The sequence below is a fragment of the Poromitra crassiceps genome, assembly GCF_964638095.1.
Source record: "Poromitra crassiceps genome assembly, chromosome: 8".
NCBI classification, from domain to species: Eukaryota; Metazoa; Chordata; class Actinopteri; order Beryciformes; family Melamphaidae; genus Poromitra; species Poromitra crassiceps.
The window spans coordinates 42,591,284-42,614,922 of record NC_139629.1 but is presented as its reverse complement, the minus strand read 5'-3'; the positions used below and the strand labels follow the sequence as shown (position 1 = coordinate 42,614,922).

At 43.9% G+C, this 23,639-nt stretch overlaps 1 protein-coding gene across 1 annotated transcript in view; it reads left to right on the top strand.

Annotated features, from left to right (window-relative positions):
• Positions 1-23,639, top strand: part of pex14 (peroxisomal biogenesis factor 14) — a 57,802-nt gene that overhangs the window by 18,721 nt on the left and 15,442 nt on the right. Inside the window, exons 3-5 of the mRNA XM_083641355.1 lie at positions 12,032-12,116; positions 19,556-19,681; positions 22,097-22,182. Coding sequence (XP_083497481.1) covers positions 12,032-12,116; positions 19,556-19,681; positions 22,097-22,182 — 297 coding nt within the window. The remainder of the gene's footprint in view (positions 1-12,031; positions 12,117-19,555; positions 19,682-22,096; positions 22,183-23,639) is intronic.

Sequence of the window (23,639 nt, the reverse complement as noted above, 5' to 3'; positions counted from 1 at the left end):
TCTGGTTGGGTTATTTTTACTTGTGTTTTCTGTTCAGCCCGAGCATTTGGAGATCTGAGTAATTCCACCGACTTTACGGGCGTAGGTTTGACAGAGGTGAAAACCCGAGCTTCTTCAAAATAATTATTCGCTCTCTCAGAACAAATACAGTAACCATGAATGCCTCTTTGGGAAATATAACTGATTCTATATTAAGTATGGACGATTTATTTTAAAAACTATTTTACCAGTTCAATTTAAGGCAGTCCTGTATTTATTTATTTATTTATTTATAATTGTATTTATTTATCCATCCATCTATCTATCTATCTATCTATCTATCTATCTATCTATCTATCTATCTATCTATCTATCTATCTATCTACCGTAAATTCCGGACTATAAGCCGCGGCTTTTTCCCCGTTTTTTGGCCTTTTTTGGCCCCTGCGGCTTATATAACGGTGCGGCTTATCTATGGATTTTTTCAGAAAAAAAAAAAAAAAAAACTGAATTCTCTCTTCTTTAGCACTCTTTCTAACTATAATTCCACTTCTGTTTTAATTTCCTCTCTTGCCCTCTTTTCACCACACCGCGGACACTGTGTGCACTGTAAAAAAAAACACAGGTGGTGTTGTGTTATGTTGTTTTGTTGAAATGTTAATAAATGGGAGCTTCCTCAAACAGCCATCTCTTTCCCGACAATCCCCTCTGTGCACGAACCCTTACATATGGTAATTAAACATTAAAACACAATAAAAAAAATAAAAACATTAAAACACCCGCGGCTTATAGTCCGGTGCGGCTTATATATGTAAAAAACAGTCAATTTTGCTGCTGCGGCTTATAGTCCGGTGCGGCTTATAGTGCGGAATTTACGGTATCTATCTATCTATCTATCTATCATTTATTTATTTATTGAAAATGTTTCAATGAGAATGGCGAATAATATATTACAATATTATTACAATTACAGTATTACGATCATACAGACACCATCTCTTTTCTATAACGAACATATAAGACAAACACGTCAACGCCATGTGAGGGGTAGGGGGACAAAACAAAATAAAAAAACAAAACATTTATTTATTTATTTCAAGTTGACAGTTCCAGATGTAATTGTCTACGACCCAGTGTTTTTATATCACTGTGATGGAAAAGAGTTGGAAGGCACTGTCATTGTACAGTATGAGTATATTCTTTTTGGCAATGTTGCAAAACCTGAAAAGTGTGGCTGAACTTCTCATCATGATGGATGGCTGTGGGACTAGATTGAACCGCCATACAGTTTGTTTTTTCTACATTTCATAACCCGGAATCCTCTCGTTTGCCGTCCGGCTGATTCCAGAAAGGTTAAACCCGAGAGAAGAATATTACTTATGACATTAGAGTCTCAAATTGGGTTAAATTGTCAGGAGGAGGAGAACTGCTGCATCTCTGACCCTGATGATTGTAGTTGTCTGCTGCTGTCAGCACCGGATGCTTTTCGTCCTCGTCCTACTGTTGAGGTTGGATGCTGCTCTCTGGCCGTTTGAGGCCTCCAGAAAAAAGCGAATTTGCCAACATTTTTCTCTGTCACTTAGTTTGATCAGGAACAGACTCTTGCCTGCTCTCTCTCGCCAAAACCAAAGGGGAGTTCTGCTGTCTGCGCCTTAAGTTTCCTCCTCATTTGGTGGTGATTTCAGACTGACTTTCTCCACCCGCCGTGAGATGTGTGGCCCATTGTCTTGGCAAGTGTGTCTAAATGGTTCTGACAGCCAGGTCTCAGTGGAAGACAGGGGCGCCGTGGTAAGCTGCCAGGCTTTCCTACCCCCCCCCCCCTCCTCCTCCTCACTCCACCCGTACCACTCCTGACCAGTAGATGGCGATGTTAATCTTCTCTGGCTCTCCTCCTGCCTCGACGCGTCTCGCTCGCTCACACACACAGACACACACACCGTCCGTCTCCTCTCCCTCTCTCTGTGGCACTCGCTGAGGAAAGAGGGGGTCTCACCCCCGTGCGGAGGGGTCATGCCACCAATTCCTAGCCCCCTTTTTGAAGACCATGAAATTGTTGATCCAAGACGCACGATTAGCGCATTCAGGCTATTGACTGGAGAAGAGGGGTCCACCACGTGTGATTATAATGTCACTGGAATGTCACAATCTGTCTGCTTGTCTTTTGTGGGCTTCCTTCCTCTCATCCAGTGTCTCACACACAGTGTGCCGAAGAAGGAACCATCCGATCAATAAAAAGGACACCTCTCACTCTATTGTCACTGGCCTCTATTCTGGGTTTATTAGTGAACTTGGCAGGGCCAGGCAGAGCTGCTCTCCAAAGCGGATGCCAGCAACACACTGCATCTTCTCCACACGGCTTTTATTTGCCTATGGGGCAGCGGTCGACTTGGCGTATCCTTGCTTGCGTGCGTGTTTGTGGGCTGGTGTCGCTGCAGTGAGAGGAGTCGTCTGGATCAACAGAGGGAGGATATGGCTTGTCACTGTAAGTCGCTTGTGACGGGGGCGGCTCTTCTCCTGCCACCACAGAACAACTTCTGTGGTGTGTCACTTGGACACTAAGCTCGGCGACGTTTGTTTTGCTACCGGTGCCGCTTGCGTTTTGCCTCCATCACCTAATTGGTTGTGAAGGGCCAGCGTGCCCTGATGCTACGAAGGGGGGCGAGAGCCTGAGCAGCGGCGGTCTTAAGGAACGTCGTCGTGCTTTGTTTGCACGTCGCTCACTAGTATAGGCAGAGTTGTTCTCTCTGGTTTCTGTTCACGCACAGGCCATTCAACTCGTTCATATGGATCATCACTTTATTGTGGCTCAAAGCTCATACTGCTAAATGTAAATCTGGCGGGTTTTTTTTTACCTGTTTTTATTCACTTTAATTCAGTTTGTTTGTGTTCGTAATCCAAAATAGTACTTTGCATTCAGTTCGAGATAAGAACATTATTACCTGAATTGTATCATACTTTCTTAATATTGTGTATCATGTATTGTGTATGTGAAATATTAATTGATATTGACTGAGAAGTTGTTGCTGCTTATTCAATTCAATTGTTTACTCTTGTTTGGCATTTCCGTATTTCTTTTCTTGCTTATACATGTATTTACTGAATTTTTCTTTTCTTTTCTTTTTTTTTTAAATGTCCAAAATCTAAATCTAAATCTATCCAGTCTGCAGAAGTGAGCAAACCCAATGGCTTAACTTAACTTACCTGTTATCCTTAAAAAAAAAAAAAAAAAAAGTACCATCATTTGTTTTTTCATTGTGTGCCAGCAATTGGTTCCACATTTTCACGCGAGTTTAACACATTTATACAAAAATGAGCATAATACTATCTTTCTACTATCGACACATTTTTGCGTGCGTTCCACTGATGTGAAGTTGCATTGTGTGTGACTGAGTGTCCTGATGTCTGCTCATATCATCCCCGCTGCTAAAAGGCACCGCGGAGGAGCCGCTTGTCACAGAATGTCATCATTGACTGTAAAAGAAAAGAAATAAATAAAAGCTTCGAATTACAGGAAAGCGGCACTGCATTAAAGAACAAAGGAGATCGATGGGAGTACATTAAATTTTATGCGAATGGAAAAAAAAAAATCAACTAATTAAAATTGATTACTCCTGCTTTGTAAATGTGTTTCTGAATTAAATTATTGTATGAAAACATTTTGACCAATCGAGGAGCTGAGGAAGTATCCATTACTGGATTGCCAGCGAGAAGGGGGCCTGGAATGTTTTGTGGCGGCTAAGTAGTTAGTTGTGCTCGCCTGCGACTCTCCTCACTGCTAAAGTGCCACGGGGGTTAATCTGTGATGACCCTTATCTCTCAGAGCACCTCCAACACTCCATGCTTTGCTTTGGGGCCTTTTACCTGAATTAAAAGGAGTTTGTGGGCGATATGGCTCTTTTTGGCCAAAGTGGGTGAAAGTGAGGTGTCACTGACGGAGGCACTGGTCTTTAGTCATGGGGGGGGGGCTCTCGGGGACCTCCGGGCACCTGGTGGAGATGTCCTTATCCAAACAGTCATCTGTCTCGCTAGTTTGGCAAAGAGGGCGGGGCAACCCCCCCTCCCCCCCCGGCAGGCAGCATGCTGACAGTGGCACACTGAGAGAAAAGCCCGACTTAGCTTAATACCATCTCTCCCAGGCCATTTTTGAAATTGGTTGGATACCATATGCTTCTGTTTAGTTTGAGGTCTCCGAGGAATAAAAGCAATATTTCACTTTGGCTTTGCATTATTATTCCTTTGTAAAATATTTGCTCTGCTATGACTTTTGAACCTCTGTTTGTTGCTGCTGAAATCTATAATAAACACTCTTTATCCAGAATTTGAAACGGTCCAAATTACTTTTTGAAAACTTACAACCTAGAAAAAACAGAGAGCACTTGGAGCACTTGGTGACAGACTGTTTAGTGTTATCTATCTATCTATCTATCTATCTATCTATCTATCTATCTATCTATCTATCTATCTATCTATCTATCATCTATCTATCTATCTATCTATCTATATATCTATCTATCTATCATCTATCTATCTATCTATCTATCTATCTATAAAAGCAATGTGGGTAATGTTTGTTGTTAATGTTGATGTGATGTCATAGGCATTGTGACATCAGCGGCAGTGATGTCATAAGAGCAAGTGAGCTCGCACAGTGGTCGAGCTGCGCTGCAGGGCCAGCTCGGTGAGCTGCAGGGCAGCCGCGCAGTGGGCGAGCCTAGGAATCGATGCCTAGGACATTTGTCATAAGGTTTTATATGTTTGTGTATTATGGTGGTTAAGAAAAAAATGTAACCACATAATTGTGGATTACTGGTGAAGATTAAAAAAACTTGTTGCACCATAGTAAAATATTGCTTTGTTTATGTCATTAAGGGAGAGGAGGAAGGAGTTGGACATTTTTCATTCTTTATTTTATTTTTCATGATAGATTAGCCTAGTTGTTCCCAAACTGTAGTCCGTGGGGCTCCGCCTTGTGGTCCGCCAGAGCATTGCACTTTTTTACCTTTTTATTTATTTATATATATATATATATATATATATAATTTGTTACAGGCAACCGTTTCTATACACATTAACCCTGAGGAGTGGGCTTGGGCCGATTTTTGGAAATATCACAATATTCGGGAAATATCACGATTTTGAAAATTAACTTGCAGACGCTGTAGTTTCTAGTATCATATGAAACTAGAAGACCTAACCCTTGGTTCACACCAAAAGCATCTCAGAAGCAGCGCTTCACGGACGCGTCGAGCAGGAGCCGTGCATTTCACACCAGAGAAGCACTCTGTTTTGCTTCGCGCCTCGCTCTGTTTTGCTCCGCGCTGCCCTGCCCCCGCACAACTTGCATTGACTTCATCCCTGGCTGCTCACGTGAAAAATAGACCAGACGCCGAAACGAGGCAACGTGCTGCGGCCAGAGTGATCGTTCTTCCTCGTTAACAAGGACGGCGAAATGAAAGTGCTTCCACTTTGCTTCAGCGTAGGGTAGGCGTCTGGTGTGTTTGGGCTGTAAGGCACGATTAGTACCAAGCATGTCATGTGTCATGTTAGCTTGTCAGGAACGTGGTGGCTAAAGAACGCTCCAAAGTTAGACTAAAATCTTGGCCTTGCCTTTTCAAAGGGGTTCTCTTTTTCACAGACTAATAGGGGTGTGTGTGTGTGTGTGTGTGTGTGTGTGTGTGTCAAAATCTTTAACCAGTAGCCTTATGTTTCTCGTGATCTTTCTGATGCTATATTGCATGGTTAAATGAGCTAAGTTTATTTTATTGTGAATTTGTGGGGGGTATGCGGCGCACACAGTGGAAGTGGTCCCTGGGTCCCCTTTGTCTGAAAAGTTTGCCTAAGATTAGCCTCACTCCAGGGCGATGTTATATCCATCTGTCAAAGTGTAGAACGTTCCCTAACCTTCTTTAGCTAGTCTTTAGCTGGATGGATTAGTCTTCAAATGTGTTTCAGCCCTCATTGTTTCATAGCAACTACACTGATCACTGATCAACTTTTCCATGTTTGTGAGATGGTCTTGAAAGAACCTGATTTCCGTCCACCCTTTACAAAGATTGCGTAACGTGCTGTTGATGTCATGGTTGTAGCCTTGCCCACGGCTCTAACATTGTCACTGATGTAGCACACTGTCTGTTATTTTTAAACCTTTGCCAACCAATGAAATGTCAATGAAGTTTTCCATGACCCTTTTCATCCATCGAAACATTGACTCTGACCTTTCATTTTCAGAAGTTAGGGGGCCGTTCAATAAAGATTAACCACATTTGGGGACAGAAAACCCAACCCGCTGTGCTTAACCCTTTTTACTTACTTTACCATTTTTACCAGATGTAAAAGTAGGTCTTTATAGTTTGTGTCATTAGTAGCAGAACAAACCCCCACACTTCACCAGTTCTGCCGCTTGATCAGATTGGACTGCAGCTGGAGTCGGGGTTTCAGTAACGCGTGCTGCTCATTTGATTTGACTCATATTAATGCATCTCTGGAAAGCAGCAGCATACACAGACGTCAAGACGGCAACAAAACAAAACACTCGGTTCATCTTGTTGTATGATCACTGTTGCAATGGTTAGACTCCAAAAGGCCTCCGGTGTCTCTGCACTATAGTGTGGATGCGAAGGTTAGCTTAAATGGTTGGGTCTACCTCACTTCCCCGTGTGTCTCTCAGGGTCAATAATTCCTTATAGCTGCTCCCGCGAGGCCTTGCTTCCTCAGCTAGAGGTCGCATTAGGGGCGGGAGAGATGTCACAATTAGAAGGGCGTTTAAAAGCCGTTCTTTTAAAACGATTAAAAAGCACTGTGTGTTGGCCGCATCGGGCAGTTAAGGCGACTAAAGGAAATACAATAATTGCATTAAAAGTTCATTCCTTTTTGGCGGGGCTCTGGTATCACAAAGGTATTGGGTTAAGTCATTTAAGACAGCCGGCCCCGATAACGAATCAGCCATGAAAGCACCTAATTAATATATAGCTTCATTTTTCGCCCTCCCTCTCTTTCTCTCTCTTTTGGTCGTCCGTACGCGTGTTTGGGGGGCGGGGGGGGGGGGGAAACTTGAGACTAGGCTAACACAATTTTTTCCCATGTCTATCAGCCTGTTATTATATCAGGGGCACTTCTCCACAAATGTACAGGCCGGGGCAATTTGGAATGAATTGATTCACACTGAGACTGAATCCTATACTTGCTAATGATTTCCTTTTAGCCCCCTCTATTGTGCCACCCCCCCACCCCGACTTCTCGTTCCACCATGCCCTCTGAGTGTCTTCATTATAGAGAGCTAAAGTGAAACGTCACTTCCTGCTTTTCTCCCCGTACCAGCGCGGAAAAAATATGAACGGCGGTGAACAGAGAATAACGTTACTTTTTTTTAATCCCGTTTGAATTGTGCCACGGGGGGTGCCAACGTTAATTTTGTCAATTTAAAACGTAACTTTTGCATGTCAAGAAAGTCGCAGTTTGTCGCCAAACTGTTGCACTATACGTTATAAATCAGAAAGACTACATACACACTGTCGCCTAAGTGACGTCACTTTCTCTACCGGCAAAGCTGAAGACCGGCGACATGCCACGAGCTTCCACGAGCGATGTCGTTTTTATACGAAACTAACCCCTACGTTTCAGTTTGACGACAAACTGCGACTTTCTTTGCATGCAAAGTTACGTTTTAAATTGACAAAATTAACGTTGGCACTTGGCACCCGGTGGCACAATTCAAACGGGATTAAAAAAGTAACGTTATTCTCCGTTCACCGCCATTCATATTTTTTTTCAGCGCTGGTACAGGGAGAAAGCAGGAAGTGACGTTTCACTTTGGCTCTCTAGTGCAAATGTACACACATACCTTTTGTAGAATAGATGACATGGATTGAGGAGTTGAAATTAACTTTTTTTATTAAAAAATAAGATAAAAAATAAATACCGTTATAGGTCATATTAAAGGTTAAAGGTAATATACTGTATGTAGTGCTCCTGTATCAAAAGTTCCATAAGTTGGTTCAGAAGTATCTCAAAACGCAGCATACACTGAAGAGAGCCGGTTGCAAAGGCGGCATCATTTCTTTCAATTCAAAATACTTGTTGGATGGCTGTTGGTAAAGTTGACCTGAATAAGCACGAGTGAAAAGAAGACTCTCGAAAAGCCCTTGTTGATCTCTGCAATAGCTACACAGGAAATAGTTTTGTTTGTTTGTTTTACAGTATATATATATGGTGGCAACATGGCAGCATTTCTGACTGAGCAAGGTGTCGCTTTGATCTGCTGCGGCTCAAACGTTCTGCACTTCATTTCTTCACACACTTCAAATACTGAAACCAGCAGAAAAAGACTCATCTGTTACTATTTGAGCGTGTGGGAAGTCAGCGTTTCCCAATTGCTCAGTTCCTGACATTTCATAACGTATGACTGGAAAACGTCCCTAGGTTTTCTACCTACATGATAGTTTGGCGCCGTTAACTAGTTAGAGCAAAACACACACAACTGGTAACATGGATTCCCGTAGGCGTCCAAACCATGTGGTTCGAACATAATTGGATTTCGCGCTCATTTCTCACAATTCAAGGTATCGCAATTGTCAATTTCAAAGTGCATTGGTAAGTATTGTGCAATTTCAAACTCAATAACATTGCTGTAATCTTGTCCGCTCATCAACTTCACTCTCTTTAAGTGTGTTGGTTAATGTTATCCCTTCCCGTGATTGAGTTTTCACCCTATTTTTTTTGCCTTTACCTGACACTTTATTGCTTATCTGGTTTGTAAAGATTATTGTTCTTAGCATGGAGCACTTTGGTGCATCAGCAGTTCCTGCTTTACCACAAGCTTTACTTTGCTATTGTAACATACATTTATTCATCAATATTCAGAAAGGCAGGAAACTCCCATATTTTTTTTTATCATTATTATTATTATTATTATTATTATTATTATTATAGGTGATATTTAAACTGCCAAAGCAAATGTGCCTGCCTTGTACTAACATACAGCTCACCCTGCTAAAAGCCCAGTTGTGTGCTACCCAACACTATAACTGGGATGATCTATAAGTCAATAACAAGACAAGACTGAAATCTGTGCAATGTGGTTATAATTGATTGAGATGTCTGGGTGGAACTTGCACAAAGCATCTATGTCATCTGCTAAGAAGTGCACTTTTCCTCTCCCTGAAGATCCACCACTACAATTTGAAGCAAATGGACATTTGCCTTATTAGTTTGCCGCTGAGCAAGCTGTGGTCTTTATTAAGATGTCATACTTATGCCTATTAACATTGACACAATATTTTGGGGTCAATATTATGCTATTGAAAATGTAGGGAAATGTAAACAAGGATCGCTAGTTCAGCATATTCCTCCTCTATTAGGTTATTTACTCCCCACATCACTCTTCTGTTTACTGGAATGGGTATTGTTGTATTGGATTTTTTTAGCGTGCTTTATTGTCTCTGGTTTCAGGCCTTTACCACAGCTAGTCGGGTTCGGCTCACTTACTTGAGTGATATTGTCGTGTTATCAAAGGGTTCCTACAGTATCTGCGGGCCCAGAACATCAGTCGGGGGTTCTCCATGCAAATGGTTTAATCTGCTTGTCACAATGAAGGTTCCGGGTGACTGACTTTAATAAGCCCTCAGCATATCGAGATCCAGGACATTCCATCCCCCTTGCATAACCTAATGTACATCAAAGGTCACGCTAATGTCACACTGACACCGTAGATTTGTGTCTCGACATCATTTGTGCAGGCAATTCTTGGGGAGAAATTGATACATTTTTGATCAAATTATTAATTTTCACTATTTGTTTGCACTACTACTGCATGCATTAAAGTGATCGTCTCTAAGATTTCCGCTTTTGTTCTCTTGGGTGACACCTATGGCGATGAGTGGTAATTGCAGGTGAGATCCAAACAGTGTTGTTGCATTATGTGACATTAGTTAGTCTGTTCCGCCATAGTAACCACCTGTAATGCTAGCAGAGCCCGGAAAAAAGTAGCTTGTTATCCTACTTCACACAAGAGTTGTCAGGAACCTACAGTAACCTACAGAGTGAGTCTGTTGTGTTATCTCCACCCACTCTGTTAACCTACAGAGTGAGTCTGTCGTGTTAGCTCCGCCCACCCTGTGAACCTACAGTAACCTACAGAGTGAGTCTATTGTGTTAGCTCCGCCCACCCTGTGAACCTACAGTAACCTACAGAGTGAGTCTGTTGTGTTAGCTCCGCCCACCCTGTGAACCTACAGTAACCTACAGAGTGAGTCTGTTGTGTTAGCTCCGCCCACTCTGTGAACCTACAGTAACCTACAGAGTGAGTCTATTGTGTTAGCTCCGCCCACCCTGTGAACCTACAGTAACCTACAGAGTGAGTCTATTGTGTTAGCTCTGCCCACCCTGTGAACCTACAGTAACCTACAGAGTGAGTCTATTGTGTTAGCTCCGCCCACCCTGTGAACCTACAGTAACCTACAGAGTGAGTCTATTGTGTTAGCTCTGCCCACCCTGTGAACCTACAGTAACCTACAGAGTGAGTCTGTTGTGTTAGCTCCGCCCACCCTGTGAACCTACAGTAACCTACAGAGTGAGTCTATTGTGTTAGCTCCGCCCACCCTGTGTCACCACAGACACCACGTTCATAAATGCTGTAATACTGAAAATGCAAAGGCTTCCATCAATAGGCCATAGGCTCAATCACCATTGTGTTAAGTCACTATCAGACAGTAGTGACTTAACACACATTTATTTACATTAAAATCTGAGATTATCACTTGCAAGTGCATTTAGTACTTCTGCAGACCTACACTGTAGAACTTCTTTGGGATACTGCATGGCATTTTCATATGTGTGTGTAGTGTACCTTACATTAATTAGTGTGGAAACTGTAAGCGACATATTGATGTTCTGCTTAACCGAATGAAAATTTAAGAAGTAAAATTGGAGAAGTTGCATAGTCGCTTTCACATACCACGATCCTCTAACACAGTGCGTTTGTCACTGGAATCTAGCTCTTTAGACAGCTTCCCTGCCACACCTAACCCCCTTGGACAAGTTTTAAAATGCAATTCTTTTGGATTTGAAACAGGTTCATAGTATATGCAATGCATTATCCAAAACGAATTACCACTGGCAGGGCGCTCAATCACTTTGTATCTTTCAACACTAAGAGAAAAGAAGAGTAATCAAAACCTTTCAACCTATTAGAGGGATGACTTTTCAATTGAATCACGGGGACCACAGGTGCGATAATAAGTCATCTAAACCTCCCCTCTAGTGTGTTTCCCCCGGTTCTCCGTGTTCTCTCGTGTTTATCTATTTTAGGAGGCGCCACTTCACGGCGCCCACTTCAAATTTATGTTTTAATGCCATTTGAGGGGTGATTTTTTTTTTTTCTTTCTCCCCTCCTTCCAATTCGAGGAAATGCATACTGGGGTGGAAAATTAAGGTGCACTGCATCTCGAAGGACAACATAATAGAATCGATGAACGCGGGTGCACTTAAAACTACTGGATGTTCTGATGCTATTTAACGTTCTAGTGCATTAACGTTTCACAGTCATTACAACATCCAGGCCGGGTGATTTGATCACGGCCACGTTTTTAACTGGAAGAATTACAGAAGTTTTCTGCCTCGGATTCTCAAGTTATTAGATACAAATGATCACCTCTGCATTAAGTATAGATTTTCTTCCCCCCGCGCACTTAAGACTGGAAGTTTGTCTTTAAGAGGGTAATAGCAAATTAAGCTCCATACTCCATTTGTCCAGCACTCTTGATGGGCTAATTTTATAACTGCTGATTTGGTCATTCCCCAGATTTAGCTGGAAAGTGGTCAGGTAGTCTTTCGCCTCACTGCTGGGGGGAGTGAGGAGGGGGGTTAGAAGCAACTATCAAATGGAATCCATTTATGTTTCTTCGCCTGGATTTTTAACGAATCTACTTCTTACAGAAGGTCTAGACTGATGTTTGCGCCGCATCGCTCTGTCTTTCCTGCGCACATGATCGTTTTCTCCCTCTCACGTTGATCTCATTGCGAGAAATTTAATTATTCGCATTTTGTCTCTTCGCAGATTACCACTGCCGTGAAATTCCTGCAGAACCCAAAAGTATGCCAGAGTCCGTTGGCCACCAGAAAAGCCTTCTTGAAGAAAAAAGGTGAGAGAAAATATGTTGCAATAGTAGTGTGTCATTATTTGGTTGCTACCCGCCCTTTGGTGAATACAATAATTGCAGCCTTGAAAATGATATAGTCAAAATCGAATAAGGCTAGAATAACCTTATGTATATGTTAATAAAATGTAATTGGGCAGAGATGCACACCCGGTGTCCTTTTTTGGTAAGCCTGGTCTTTGAGGGTCAAAGGTCGTGGCCATAGCTATGCCCTGGGGGGGTGGGATAGGGGTCGATTTAGCTGCAGAGTGCATGATTCAGGCCCTGTGAATAAATGACCCAGCAGTTGGGATGCTCCTTTGGGTTCAGGAAAATTAATATTGACAAACCCCCCCCCTCTGCATTTTCAATGGAATTGTCAATACTACCTTCCAGCATTTTAACCCTTTTACTTAATTTATCTGTTATCGTAAATTTGAGGCCTGACACGGGGAGGTTAGTATGTAGGGAGGCACGGTGTAAACGTTTGCATGGCTGTTTAGTTTCTTTGCAATAGATGGGGATTATTTCTAACACATTTGAATATTGTTTGGTATAATAAGGCTAAGAAAAACAGCTTTATTACTCTTGAGTGAGCTAATTTACATCAATGCAATATTCATGCTGTAATATTCCGTTTTCGCTGCTTCTACAGCAGATTAGGTCGGTACAGTGTTTTGCCACTTTTTTTTTCTGACTGAGCAATGACAGATAAACTATCTTAGTGAGTATTTTGTTTTTCTTCCACTGCTTTGCAACACAGTTGTGTACTTGGGGGGACTAATACATTGGCTAAGCTAAGCTAATACATTGGCTAAACTAAGGGACTTTGCTAAGCTAAGCTAAGGGGACTGTGCCTCTGGCATTCGAGCAGTGAAGAGGTGAAAAGTGAGCCTAAAAGCTCCATGACTGGGGGAGGTAACCCGAAACCAAATCCATGGTTGCCGGCTGCTACTACGCACATCTCATCTGCCTCTAATGACTCGTGATATCTTTTGAAATGTCGCTGTCTTTGTGTCTCATTATTGACAACTAAGGCATGTTCATAATCCACTGTTGGCTATCTCAAATTCAATAAGGGCCTCATCGATACCAAATGATGTCATACTCGTCGACGTCACATTTTTCTTTTTGTACTTTCTGCTTTTGTTCTGAACTCCGTTGCACTATCCCAGATGCTTCCCTCTTCACTGCACTTTACATCGATGAAATATGTATGACGCTTTTAATGCAGATTTATTTAGGAGAGTCAGTACCACTGTCGATCTAAACAAGAAGTCTTGATTTGCATAAGGGCATTGATCCAAGAGCGAGAGAGAGAGAGGGTAAAGATGGGAGAAAATAGAGTAATGAAACCCGGCCCTGAGCACAAAGTATGTTTGGCACGCACTTTGGCATCGGACGTCCTGCATTCAGAGGATGTTTCACAACTTGTATGACGCCCGTAAAAGCGGCGGCGCACCTGGAGAATCAGATGTCTGCCCGTTTTGCACCGTGACACTGAATCCAAAGCTGCTCCTCTTGCCTTCACCCTCAGCTTGATGCAGGAACTTTGTGCACTTTATTTATTGAACCAGGCGTTATTCTCCTGTGTGTTCTCCTGCCCTGCACTGCTTTTCAGATAGGTGATGTTTGTAAATGTTTTCATGTTACAGAAAATGCCCTTGTGTTGTGTGTCAGCAGAAGGCTGTTATGACTGAGCGTCACCTTGAACAATGTAATCCTGTCTGTCACAATAGTATTAAGCAACTTGCGTGAGTTTTGAAGAGAGAGAGAGAGAGGGGGGGGGGTGATCTAGGCAAAGTGACAAATACTGTCAGATTCTGATTGCATTTCATATAGAATTTACCTTTTTTTTTCACTTTCACGATGAGTTTATTTGATTGGTGCCGTAGTAACAGGCCTCCTATGCCACCACGGGTTTCACTTTTACTTACATTCTGAGCATTTCTCAGGTGTGAGGTGTCATTCAAGATGCATTTGATAACTGCTTCATATCTTCAAGAGCATAAAGGCCTAGTATAAATTCCCCTTTGATTTTGTTTTCCATGAAAAGGTTCATATGCTTACTGAGAACAGGAAAAGGGTGCTTTCAAATTCCCCAAAAGTGGATAAAACCCAACTGTAGAAATGAAAACGATGACATTAAGGTTCATTCCATATCTGTCTCATTCCGTCTTATCCCACAAAAAAGCCAACGCACAACCTCCTTATTTCTTCACGTGTACCCCGGCGACCAGACTGTCCTCTCAACCTTTTGACCCTGAAACTCAATCACCCCTCCTCATCCCCACTGCCACCACTGCAAATGTGTCAGTCTTAATTCCTAATACAGTTTAATGTCATATTTATGTAAATACTTCTGGATTTTACTCTGTATTAACAGGCAGAAATGTCAAAGCACACATAAAATGAAACAATACCATCTCCCGGTAGAGTGGAATTTAAATTGGATTCCTCTTGCTGCCACTACTTACAGCCGGCCAGCTGATGAAGGGGAAAATAGGGCCCACTTTGATTGCATGTTGCAGAATCTTTACACTATAATCTCGCGCGCGCATATTATTTCCGTGCATATTTGTGCCCTAATCTGCTCTGAAGGATGCCTCTCTCTGGTTACATGTCATTTTTCCCCCCCCAAAGAGATCCTAACAGTCTGGTTTATTTCAATATTCATTGAAAAATGTAATTTTCTGTTTTCCTTCAACTGTCAATTTCATGCTATGAATTGGCAATTATGCAGTCCAATATGTCTCGCTGCCCTTCTCGAGTCCTTGTTGAATAAACGGGCTAAAATATTGAAACTTTGTCACGTCGATGTCGTATAAATCAAAGATTTAAAAAAAACAACAACGATGTTCTCTTTCTTTTGCTCTCACAGTATTACCGAGAACTGTGGAAAGTGATTTGCTTTGAAACTGTCTTGCTCACGAGTGCCATCTTGGAGCAATTTAGCTTTACTTGTCCCTTTGCCAAGATCAAGCACATTTTAGTGCATTTGAGTGAAATGTAATGTGTTCCCACTCTCATCTAGTGAATTGTGCCATCCCGCGTCCCCTACAATTAACACATGTGACAACTAAAGAGCGTCGGGCCCCATTTTGGCGCCACCATTTAGCCCTAGACAATTAGCAGTTGCACGCATAATTACCACCAAAAAAAAAAAAAAAATCAAACTCTCAGGGACGTAGTCAACAACATTTTCCATCTTTCAGCGTGTGTCACTTTGACCGTGGCCCCCAAAGCCGACATCAGTCAGATGCAGCCAGGCAGATTACCTCGCTTAGGACAAAGTGCAAGCGCGCGCAGAGTACGTATATACGCTACTGTATTACAGGGAAGATCCGGTGTGTGAACTGTTGCCCGGTACATTCTCTTGTCAAGTCGGACATAAATGATGGCGAGACTTATTTCCTTTCTATCCCATCAGAAGTCCCCGGTTGTTATTGACTTGAATAAATAATGCTAATAGGTTTCACCCTGAGCAGAGGGCCAGTGATCGAGGGTCACGGGGAACACAGGTAGGCTGCCGCTGGTCCCATTACCATAGCTGCTGCTGAAGGTAAGGGGAAGGATAAGGTTCATCATCCCCAGATCTTAATAGGATGCTGTTTGTAAGTGGGGCTTGTGTGACTCACCTCTCGGACAAAAATGACAATGACCAAGGCCCGCGTAGAAGGTAAAGGGATTGATGTGGTTATAAATTACTCCACGGCGCCACCTAGCCTAGGCCTTGCCTACTTTGTCATCAGTACAAGGCGATAAAGCAGGGAAATGAGAGCAGAGTCCCCTTTTTTAATACATAAATGAATACGCTATGAGAGTGGTCATTATTTAGGGCATGCCATTTTCAGGCCCGCCCGACCACACCGGATGACATGGAGAACCTCCCGAGGTGCCAGCGAGCGCACCACGAGAAACAGGTTGAAGTTGCACTCCACTTCCTCTCAATACCCCCATTGACCTCCATCTATTTATGACCTCTGCCATGCTTTTTCCTTCTTAATGCCATATTCAAAATGTAAGTAATTTTCACTCCCAAGGGCAACTTCATAATTCAGGCCTTGGGAGGACAGTGGAAAAAAGGCACTCACCTTTTACCACCCAAAATATTTTAGTAAGCAATTTTTATAATTGGCTTTGGCCGGTCTGGGTCTTGACCCGTAAAGTTCAGAAGTGCCAGAATCGGAGAAATGGATTTTATGTAAGAGCCTTGCTCGCCTGACTCTAAAACACACACGCCCGGAGAATAAAGAGGCGCTGAAAATAGAGCTGTAAATAACGCGACGAGCAATGGGTTTTCCTTTAAATAAATACCGATCAGGTTTATGTTGAAAGACAATAGAAAACGTAGCCCAGATATGCAGTTTACAGTATTTATAGCTGTAATATCGAGGTGCCAGCACCGTAATTTCATGCCCCAATGAGAATGGCAAGGTCACAGCGAATGCTTTGGCGGAGCATCTGCTAATACTGTGACTCATAAACAGGCGGCGCGCGTGTATCAGGTGCACCAAATAATACAGTATAATGAAATACAGAATAGCTTTCCATTATTGTTCTTTTTTTTACGGTGTCGTCATTAGGTGTAATTTATGTCTTAAAAAAATTCATCTCCCCCACAGGTCGATCTGAAATGGGGGAGTCCAGGGGTCATTCCACAGGTTCTCTAGGAACCTGTAATAAATTTCACAATCCCCCCCCCCCTTTTTTTTGTCTTTGCCTTTTATATGTAAAAATGATTTTCACCTTGTTCTCCTTGTCGTTTGGATCTGAGGGGGGCCTTTTCGTTTGTTGTTGTCTTGGCAATAAACAGATCAGAGCCGCACCACAGCTCAGCCCAGTTGTAATGTGACAAGAAAACGACTTTATGAATTTCCATGCGTTTTATTTTGACGCGCGAGGTGAGACGCTTTCATTCCCGCCGCACAAACAACATCATCAAAGACGTGAACGGCCATTAAGATGTACATACATTACGCTCGGTAGCTAGCGGGCGTAAAAAAAGTTGTGTCAGAAAAGCCTTTTTTACGTCTCAAGGTGAAAAGGAAAATCTAGTGAAACACGTTTATATTCCTTCCCGTTTGGTGAAACGGAGATCCTGCATGTCCCCCCTCCCCACTCAATAGTCTGCCACCATGGAGTCTGCTGTGGTCAGATGAATCAGGAGAGTCCAGGGACACATTATTGCTTATTTGACAGTGCAGTCTGACTGCACAAACTCAGCACATGGCGCTCACCACTTCCTGGCACTCAGGTCCCGCCCGTCGACGATAGGCCCGGCCAATATTTGCCTTCAATTATTCAGCCATTTTCATGGCCATTTGAAGTCCTTGGAGCTTTTAAATAGGTGACGGGAGGGACCTCCTCTTGGCACCAGCTGTGTGTGACGGGAGGGACCTCCTCTTGGCATCAGCTGTGTGTGGTAGATAATCAAAGGATGTCTCGCTGTGCTCTTGGACTGCCGATATACACTATAGGGGTAGGTCAAAGATGTTTGATCTAGGTTTGGCCTTGTGTTTAAGCTCCACTCACATTTTGCTGTTGGCGTGACATTTTAATTATACCATTAACAGGATTCTTTGTTCTTGGCATTCTTCGGAAATGGAGGTTTGTTTTGTGGCTTTAGATGTTGCGTGTTATAAACACACTCCACATGTTTGTTATGAAGATCACTCAAGAGGTCAATAATACCACTGGGATCAGGATTTGACTGGCGTTGTGCAGTTGCTACGAGTATAAACGAAGCGCCATCTCTTGAAACATTGCAAATTGAGCCCTCGTCAATGTTGGCTCAGTCTCTCTCAAAGGGTGGAAGAGGCTTATATTGAACATGTATAGAATTCCCCCAAAGCCCAAGGGAGCAGTCCCAAGTAAAAGGCCCTCTCACAAAGGAGATGTTCTGTCAGGAAGCAGGTGAACCCAGGAAACGCACTCAGGGAAATCGCTTGGGAACGTGAGGAGAGCAAGCAATGTAGACTGTGCTGAAGTTTTCATGCTTATCAATATCTGAGACCTTTATACCAGTCGGTTGGTTATGGTCCCCTGTGCATTTCAAAAAGGATTTTCAAATTTATTCTGGTCATTTGTCAGCTTTCTATGGTTTTCCTCGAAACATTTTTTTTGTGTGTGTGGTAATTATTATTCTTTGTTTGGATTAAGATGCTCATTAAAAGATGAGACCCGTAGCAATGGCGGCATATGGCGCCTGAAATAAAATCCTTTCTCGCCACAAAAGGAGATGTTCATATTAGATTCTTTTTTCCTCTCCTCCCCTCTGATTCTCCATCAGGGAGCCCTTTGCAATTTAATCATCGCTAAAATCATTAAAAAGATCTGAAGATTAAATTATATTGGCATTTGCAAAATTATGTAATACATTTACATCACAATGAAGAAATTAAAATAATGCATTTTCTCTGTCTGGGGTGTATGAAATCTCCACCTGGGAAATATAACTGGAGAAGTGGACAGACTCTTATTTTCTTTGCCTTTGGTGACAGTTAATAGGCTAGCAGAGTTTCACATTTCACTGAGCCAACCTTTCCACTGGTTCTGATAGATGTCCACGAAACAGACATTTTTGAGAAGAGTGTAAATATGGATGAGGATGGCTCATAGTTTCTATAAATTGTACTTGGGAGATTTGTGGGGAGCTTGGGAAGAATTTAAGCAAAGATAATGTGATAGGCAGGGAGCCATTTGTTTGATCCTCGCGACACACCAGCAATACCGCCACCGCACAGTCACTGACCGGTTTCCATGTAAAGGTGTGTCTGTTGTTTCCAGGGCTTCCATGTAAAGGTGTGTCTGTTGTTTCCAGGGTTTCCATGTAAAGGTGTGTCTTGTTTCCAGTGCTTCCATGTAAAGGTGTGTCTGTTGTTTCCAGTGCTTCCATGTAAAGGTGTGTCTGTTGTTTCCAGTGCTTCCATGTAAAGGTGTGTCTGTTGTTTCCAGGGTTTCCATGTAAAGGTGTGTCTGTTGTTTCCAGGGCTTCCATGTAAAGGCGTGTCTGTTGTTTCCAGGGCTTCCATGTAAAGGTGTGTCTGTTGTTTCCAGGGTTTCCATGTAAAGGTGTGTCTGTTGTTTCCAGGGCTTCCTTCCATGTAAAGGTGTGTCTGTTGTTTCCAGGGTTTCCATGTAAAGGTGTGTCTGTTGTTTCCAGGGCTTCCATGTAAAGGTGTGTCTGTTGTTTCCAGGGCTTCCTTCCATGTAAAGGTGTGTCTGTTGTTTCCAGTGCTTCCATGTAAAGGTGTGTCTGTTGTTTCCAGGGCTTCCTTCCATGTAAAGGTGTGTCTGTTGTTTCCAGGGCTTCCATGTAAAGGTGTGTCTGTTGTTTCCAGTGCTTCCATGTAAAGGTGTGTCTGTTGTTTCCAGGGCTTCCATGTAAAGGTGTGTCTGTTGTTTCCAGGGCTTCCATGTAAAGGTGTGTCTGTTGTTTCCAGGGCTGACTCCAGAAGAGGTGGACTTGGCCATCCAGCGCTCTGGCAGCACAGAAGAGGTCCTTGCTCTGAGCCCTGTGGGACCCCCACTCCCACTCTACGCCACCCAGCTCGCTCCCGGACCACACAGTGAGCGCACACATTCACACACACTCTTCTCCTCTTTTGATGCCTGCTTCTTACTGTCTATACAATTATCAATGATGTGCACCATCTGGCCTGCACAAATACAAACAGACAAACAAATGTATTTCATGAATGATACTTTGAAACTTAGGTCGCTGCTCACCACAGAATAACCCTTAGCAATGTTCCCTGGTACACTGGTTCAAGGGACACTCCACCGAAAAACAATGCTGATTTATTTTGCACATGTTTCACATCTCACACATAGCCGAAAACTGTAAACCGTTTTGCAGACATTCATTTAGTTTGACAGTTATTGAGAATTAAGTCGATTTGAGTCAAGTCGTGGACCAGCGAGGCACAAATGACATCACTGGTGGTGGTCCACTCCACAAACAGGATCATCGGTAGCTCGCCAATTAGGGACATCTTTACGAATATTCTAGTCCCGCATGCCGTGCAACATCTGCCTTGATTGGGTGAGGGGTTTAAAACGTAGGGAATAGGACATCGTCGCACAGCGCCAGCGAGCTCATGAAGTCTCCCTCGCCTATTGTGTTTGGAGGGGTGTCACCCCGGCAGGACCCCGCAGCACAACCTGTATCTTTATTACCCCAGGAGGTTATGAGTGCTGTCCACTGATTTACCAATGCAGAATGAAGTCCGCATAATGCTTAACCCGGATGACAATGATTCCAGATGTATTCCACCCTCATTTATTACCACACTGTCCTTGACTCCCGCGGCATCTCATGTTTTGTAATGAAAGTGATGTTGATGGGATGGCGGTGTAGTTAGGGAGACTCGCCTCCGCTCTCCGTCCACAGTGGGGGGTTTTATATCAAAACGGCTATAAGGCAGCTGCATAATGAGGTGAGGAGCGGGGAGTCTTGTACGGGGGGTCACGCCGAAAAGAGGGGGCCACCTCCCTTTGATGTCCTTGTTATGGGGACGGTGCACGGGGACCCGCATCCATCTCTGTCGGAGTAATGGATACTCTGATCTCTATTTCCACGCGGCGGAAGGACAGGAAGGCCTCCACTGAACCCAATAAATTTGAGAGGAGATTGGAAAAACGGGGGATGGAGACCACAGCTCCGCGGGCTTAAGTGACCAAATAAAAAAATGGACGTCGACGACGGCACCGAGTGTGGGGAAGTGGGAGAGGAAAGAATGGAGAGCGAGAGAGAGAGAGAGGGGAAGAATGGAAGGTCCTAAAGGGGGGGAAAGAGCAAGTGAAGACCCCCTGGTGGTGGTGGTGGTGATGCGGTGAGGCTCGCTCAGGGTCAAACGCCCGTCCCAAGGACTCCCAGGCCCTTTCAGAGGCACGGCATTGTGGGATAGGTGACAATCCATCGCAGCCATAATGTTGATGAAGACCCAAATTTATGTGGTTACCATATGGACGACGGCGAGTGACTCAGAATCCTCAATGGGGAAAGGTCAAAGGTCGTCCCCGAACGCCGCGGCGGCGCTGCGACGTGCCCTTGAGTAAGGAGAATCATATCGCTGCTGCGCTCACCTTGAAAAGATACCGTCCAGCCCGATACGACGGTGGGTCTCTCCTTCATTCGATTTGCATGTCAAATCACACAAGTGGTATAAGATCAATCTGTTTACTGACTTGAAGCCAGTGAAACATGTCCACCACATATTCATAACCCCTCATGTGAAATCAGATCTGTAATAGAATATCAATGGTGTACGTGCACCTTAGTGGCCCAAGTCTATAATAATCAATTCATTTCGGCCCCACCTGAGTAAATAAGAGAGAGAGAGAAAAAGTCTGTTTCCTTCACTCAACTGTTGTTGTTTAGTGACATTTTCAGTTGAATGCTTCTCTCATGGAGGGAAATTCCACCTTGACAGACAGTTGGCCTAGCCAGATGACAGCTTGCACAATGACACACTTTCACACTATCTGTCACTCAGCAAAACAGTCGGCTTCTAAACACGCGCACACACGCACACACACACACACACACACACACACACACACGCGCGCGCACACGCACACCTTTCTGCCCATTCTGGTTCTTGAAGGTTTATATACCTACAAGTGAAGGGGGATGAGTGCTTTATAGAAGAGCATGATAGTACGTACATGTTTGCTCATGCTCTCCAACCTGACTCTTGATTCAGACTTTTGACGTTAACATAAAAAAAAAGAATATCGCAATATCACACCGAGATAAAGAAGCGCATTGCGTTTATAAAAAAAGGTGTTACTTTTTTTTTTAAGGCACTTTTTCCTTATCTTGCAACATCTTTGCAGCTTGATGCAGATAGCAAAATGCTGAAAGCAGTTATCTTTTGCGAGGACGTATTAAACTGAAATTAAAACAACAACAAACCATTTCAGTCCAAAACATTTGAAGGCATTCTAACGGTCGTCCTCCTCTCTGCCCGTGTCCCAAGGTCCAGCAGGCTACAGATTGAGGGACTACGGTGCCCTCACCGTCATCATGGTGGGCATGGCCGTTGGCTTCCATCATCTATATAGGGTAAGGTTCCACCGTGCTTCTCCTCCTGACCTTCTCGTCCGATCGCCTCACTTTCACTTTGTTTTGACACTTTCAAACGTTGTCTTCCATTTTGACATTTTGTCTTCCAGCGTGCCACGAGACCTGTCAGTGCAGCAGCCTCCTCCTCTCCCTTAAGTTGGCAGGCTTTTGCAAAGTACATCAAGTCGCCGATGAATTATGGCGCTCGAATAGAACGAAGGCGCCTCTAAAATAACATCGCTCTGGTCGAGTTATTAAAGCCACCCCGCTTGACGTCAGAGCATGATCTCATAGGAACCCCCTCTTTTAAATGTTCCCGTCCCTCCTCCTCCTCCTCCTCCTCCTCCTCCACCTCCTCCTCCTCTTCGATATACGTTTTATTCCCTTAAAAATATAGCTGCTAACGCTGCACAATTTTTTTTTAACGTCTAAAAATAATCGCCCTGCTTTTTGATCGGGCTTAGCAGCCCTTGAACATGAGCCCATGAGGCCCCCGTGTCCCCCAGTAGCATTAATCCCATGGTGGTTGTTAGTAGGAGGCAGAGTGGCATGTGGAAGCCATTACTCTCCTTTGAGAGAAGGACAGGAGCTCCAGCAGTCGCTATTGGCCTAGAGATGACAACCCTCTCTCACTGTGTGTGCGTGTGTGTGTTATGTGAGAGTGTATTCACGCTCGCTTGTGCATGTCATGTACATAATGTACATAATGCTTACCCTGAACCCATGAGACATATTGTCTTCTCTTAAGATCTCTTGTCATTTCGTCCTCCCTTTACCCAATGGGCCACATACTTGTATGCACATTTGTGCTGGCCGTCCCTTACGCCTCTGTCCCCTGTGTCACTTCCCTCATACCGACTCGCGCGCACGCACACACACACACACACACACACACTCTGGCTTGTCTTATTGGTTCACACACCCCGGCTGCCTATTGGTCGGTGCAGGTTTAGCCAGCAGCCTGCTAGCCTGGGAGGTGGGAATCCCTGGCGGGAACGGCACAGGTTGCTGTCATGTCGCCGGAGCGTGGCGCCAGTCGCACCATATGTCCGGGCTTCTGGCCCCATACTTTATTTATGCTATGGAGCGCCTTGTAAACAGCACACTCCCAGCAGCCCACTTATTAATTACCAACGTGTTGACACTCATTTAATCTTTTTCTCTAAAAAGTGTTTATTACTTGCGCCGGTGTCGCCAGTTGCCACCTGAGTTGGCGAGAAAACCCGGTCCGGGGCCAGCGAGCGCCGGACCGGCTGAAAGGGACTGACTGATCTTTAACGGAGTTTTACAAACTGGGGGGGGACGCGCCGTCTTTATGATTTTGAAGGCAGTTGGGCGATGGCCTCCTCCAAGGTCACACAGCCCTTTGCTTGTATTTACGCTGAGCTCAGCTCCACGCACACACGCACGGGATTCAGCCCAACGCTGTCATCTGGACCTCACACTCGATAACAAAG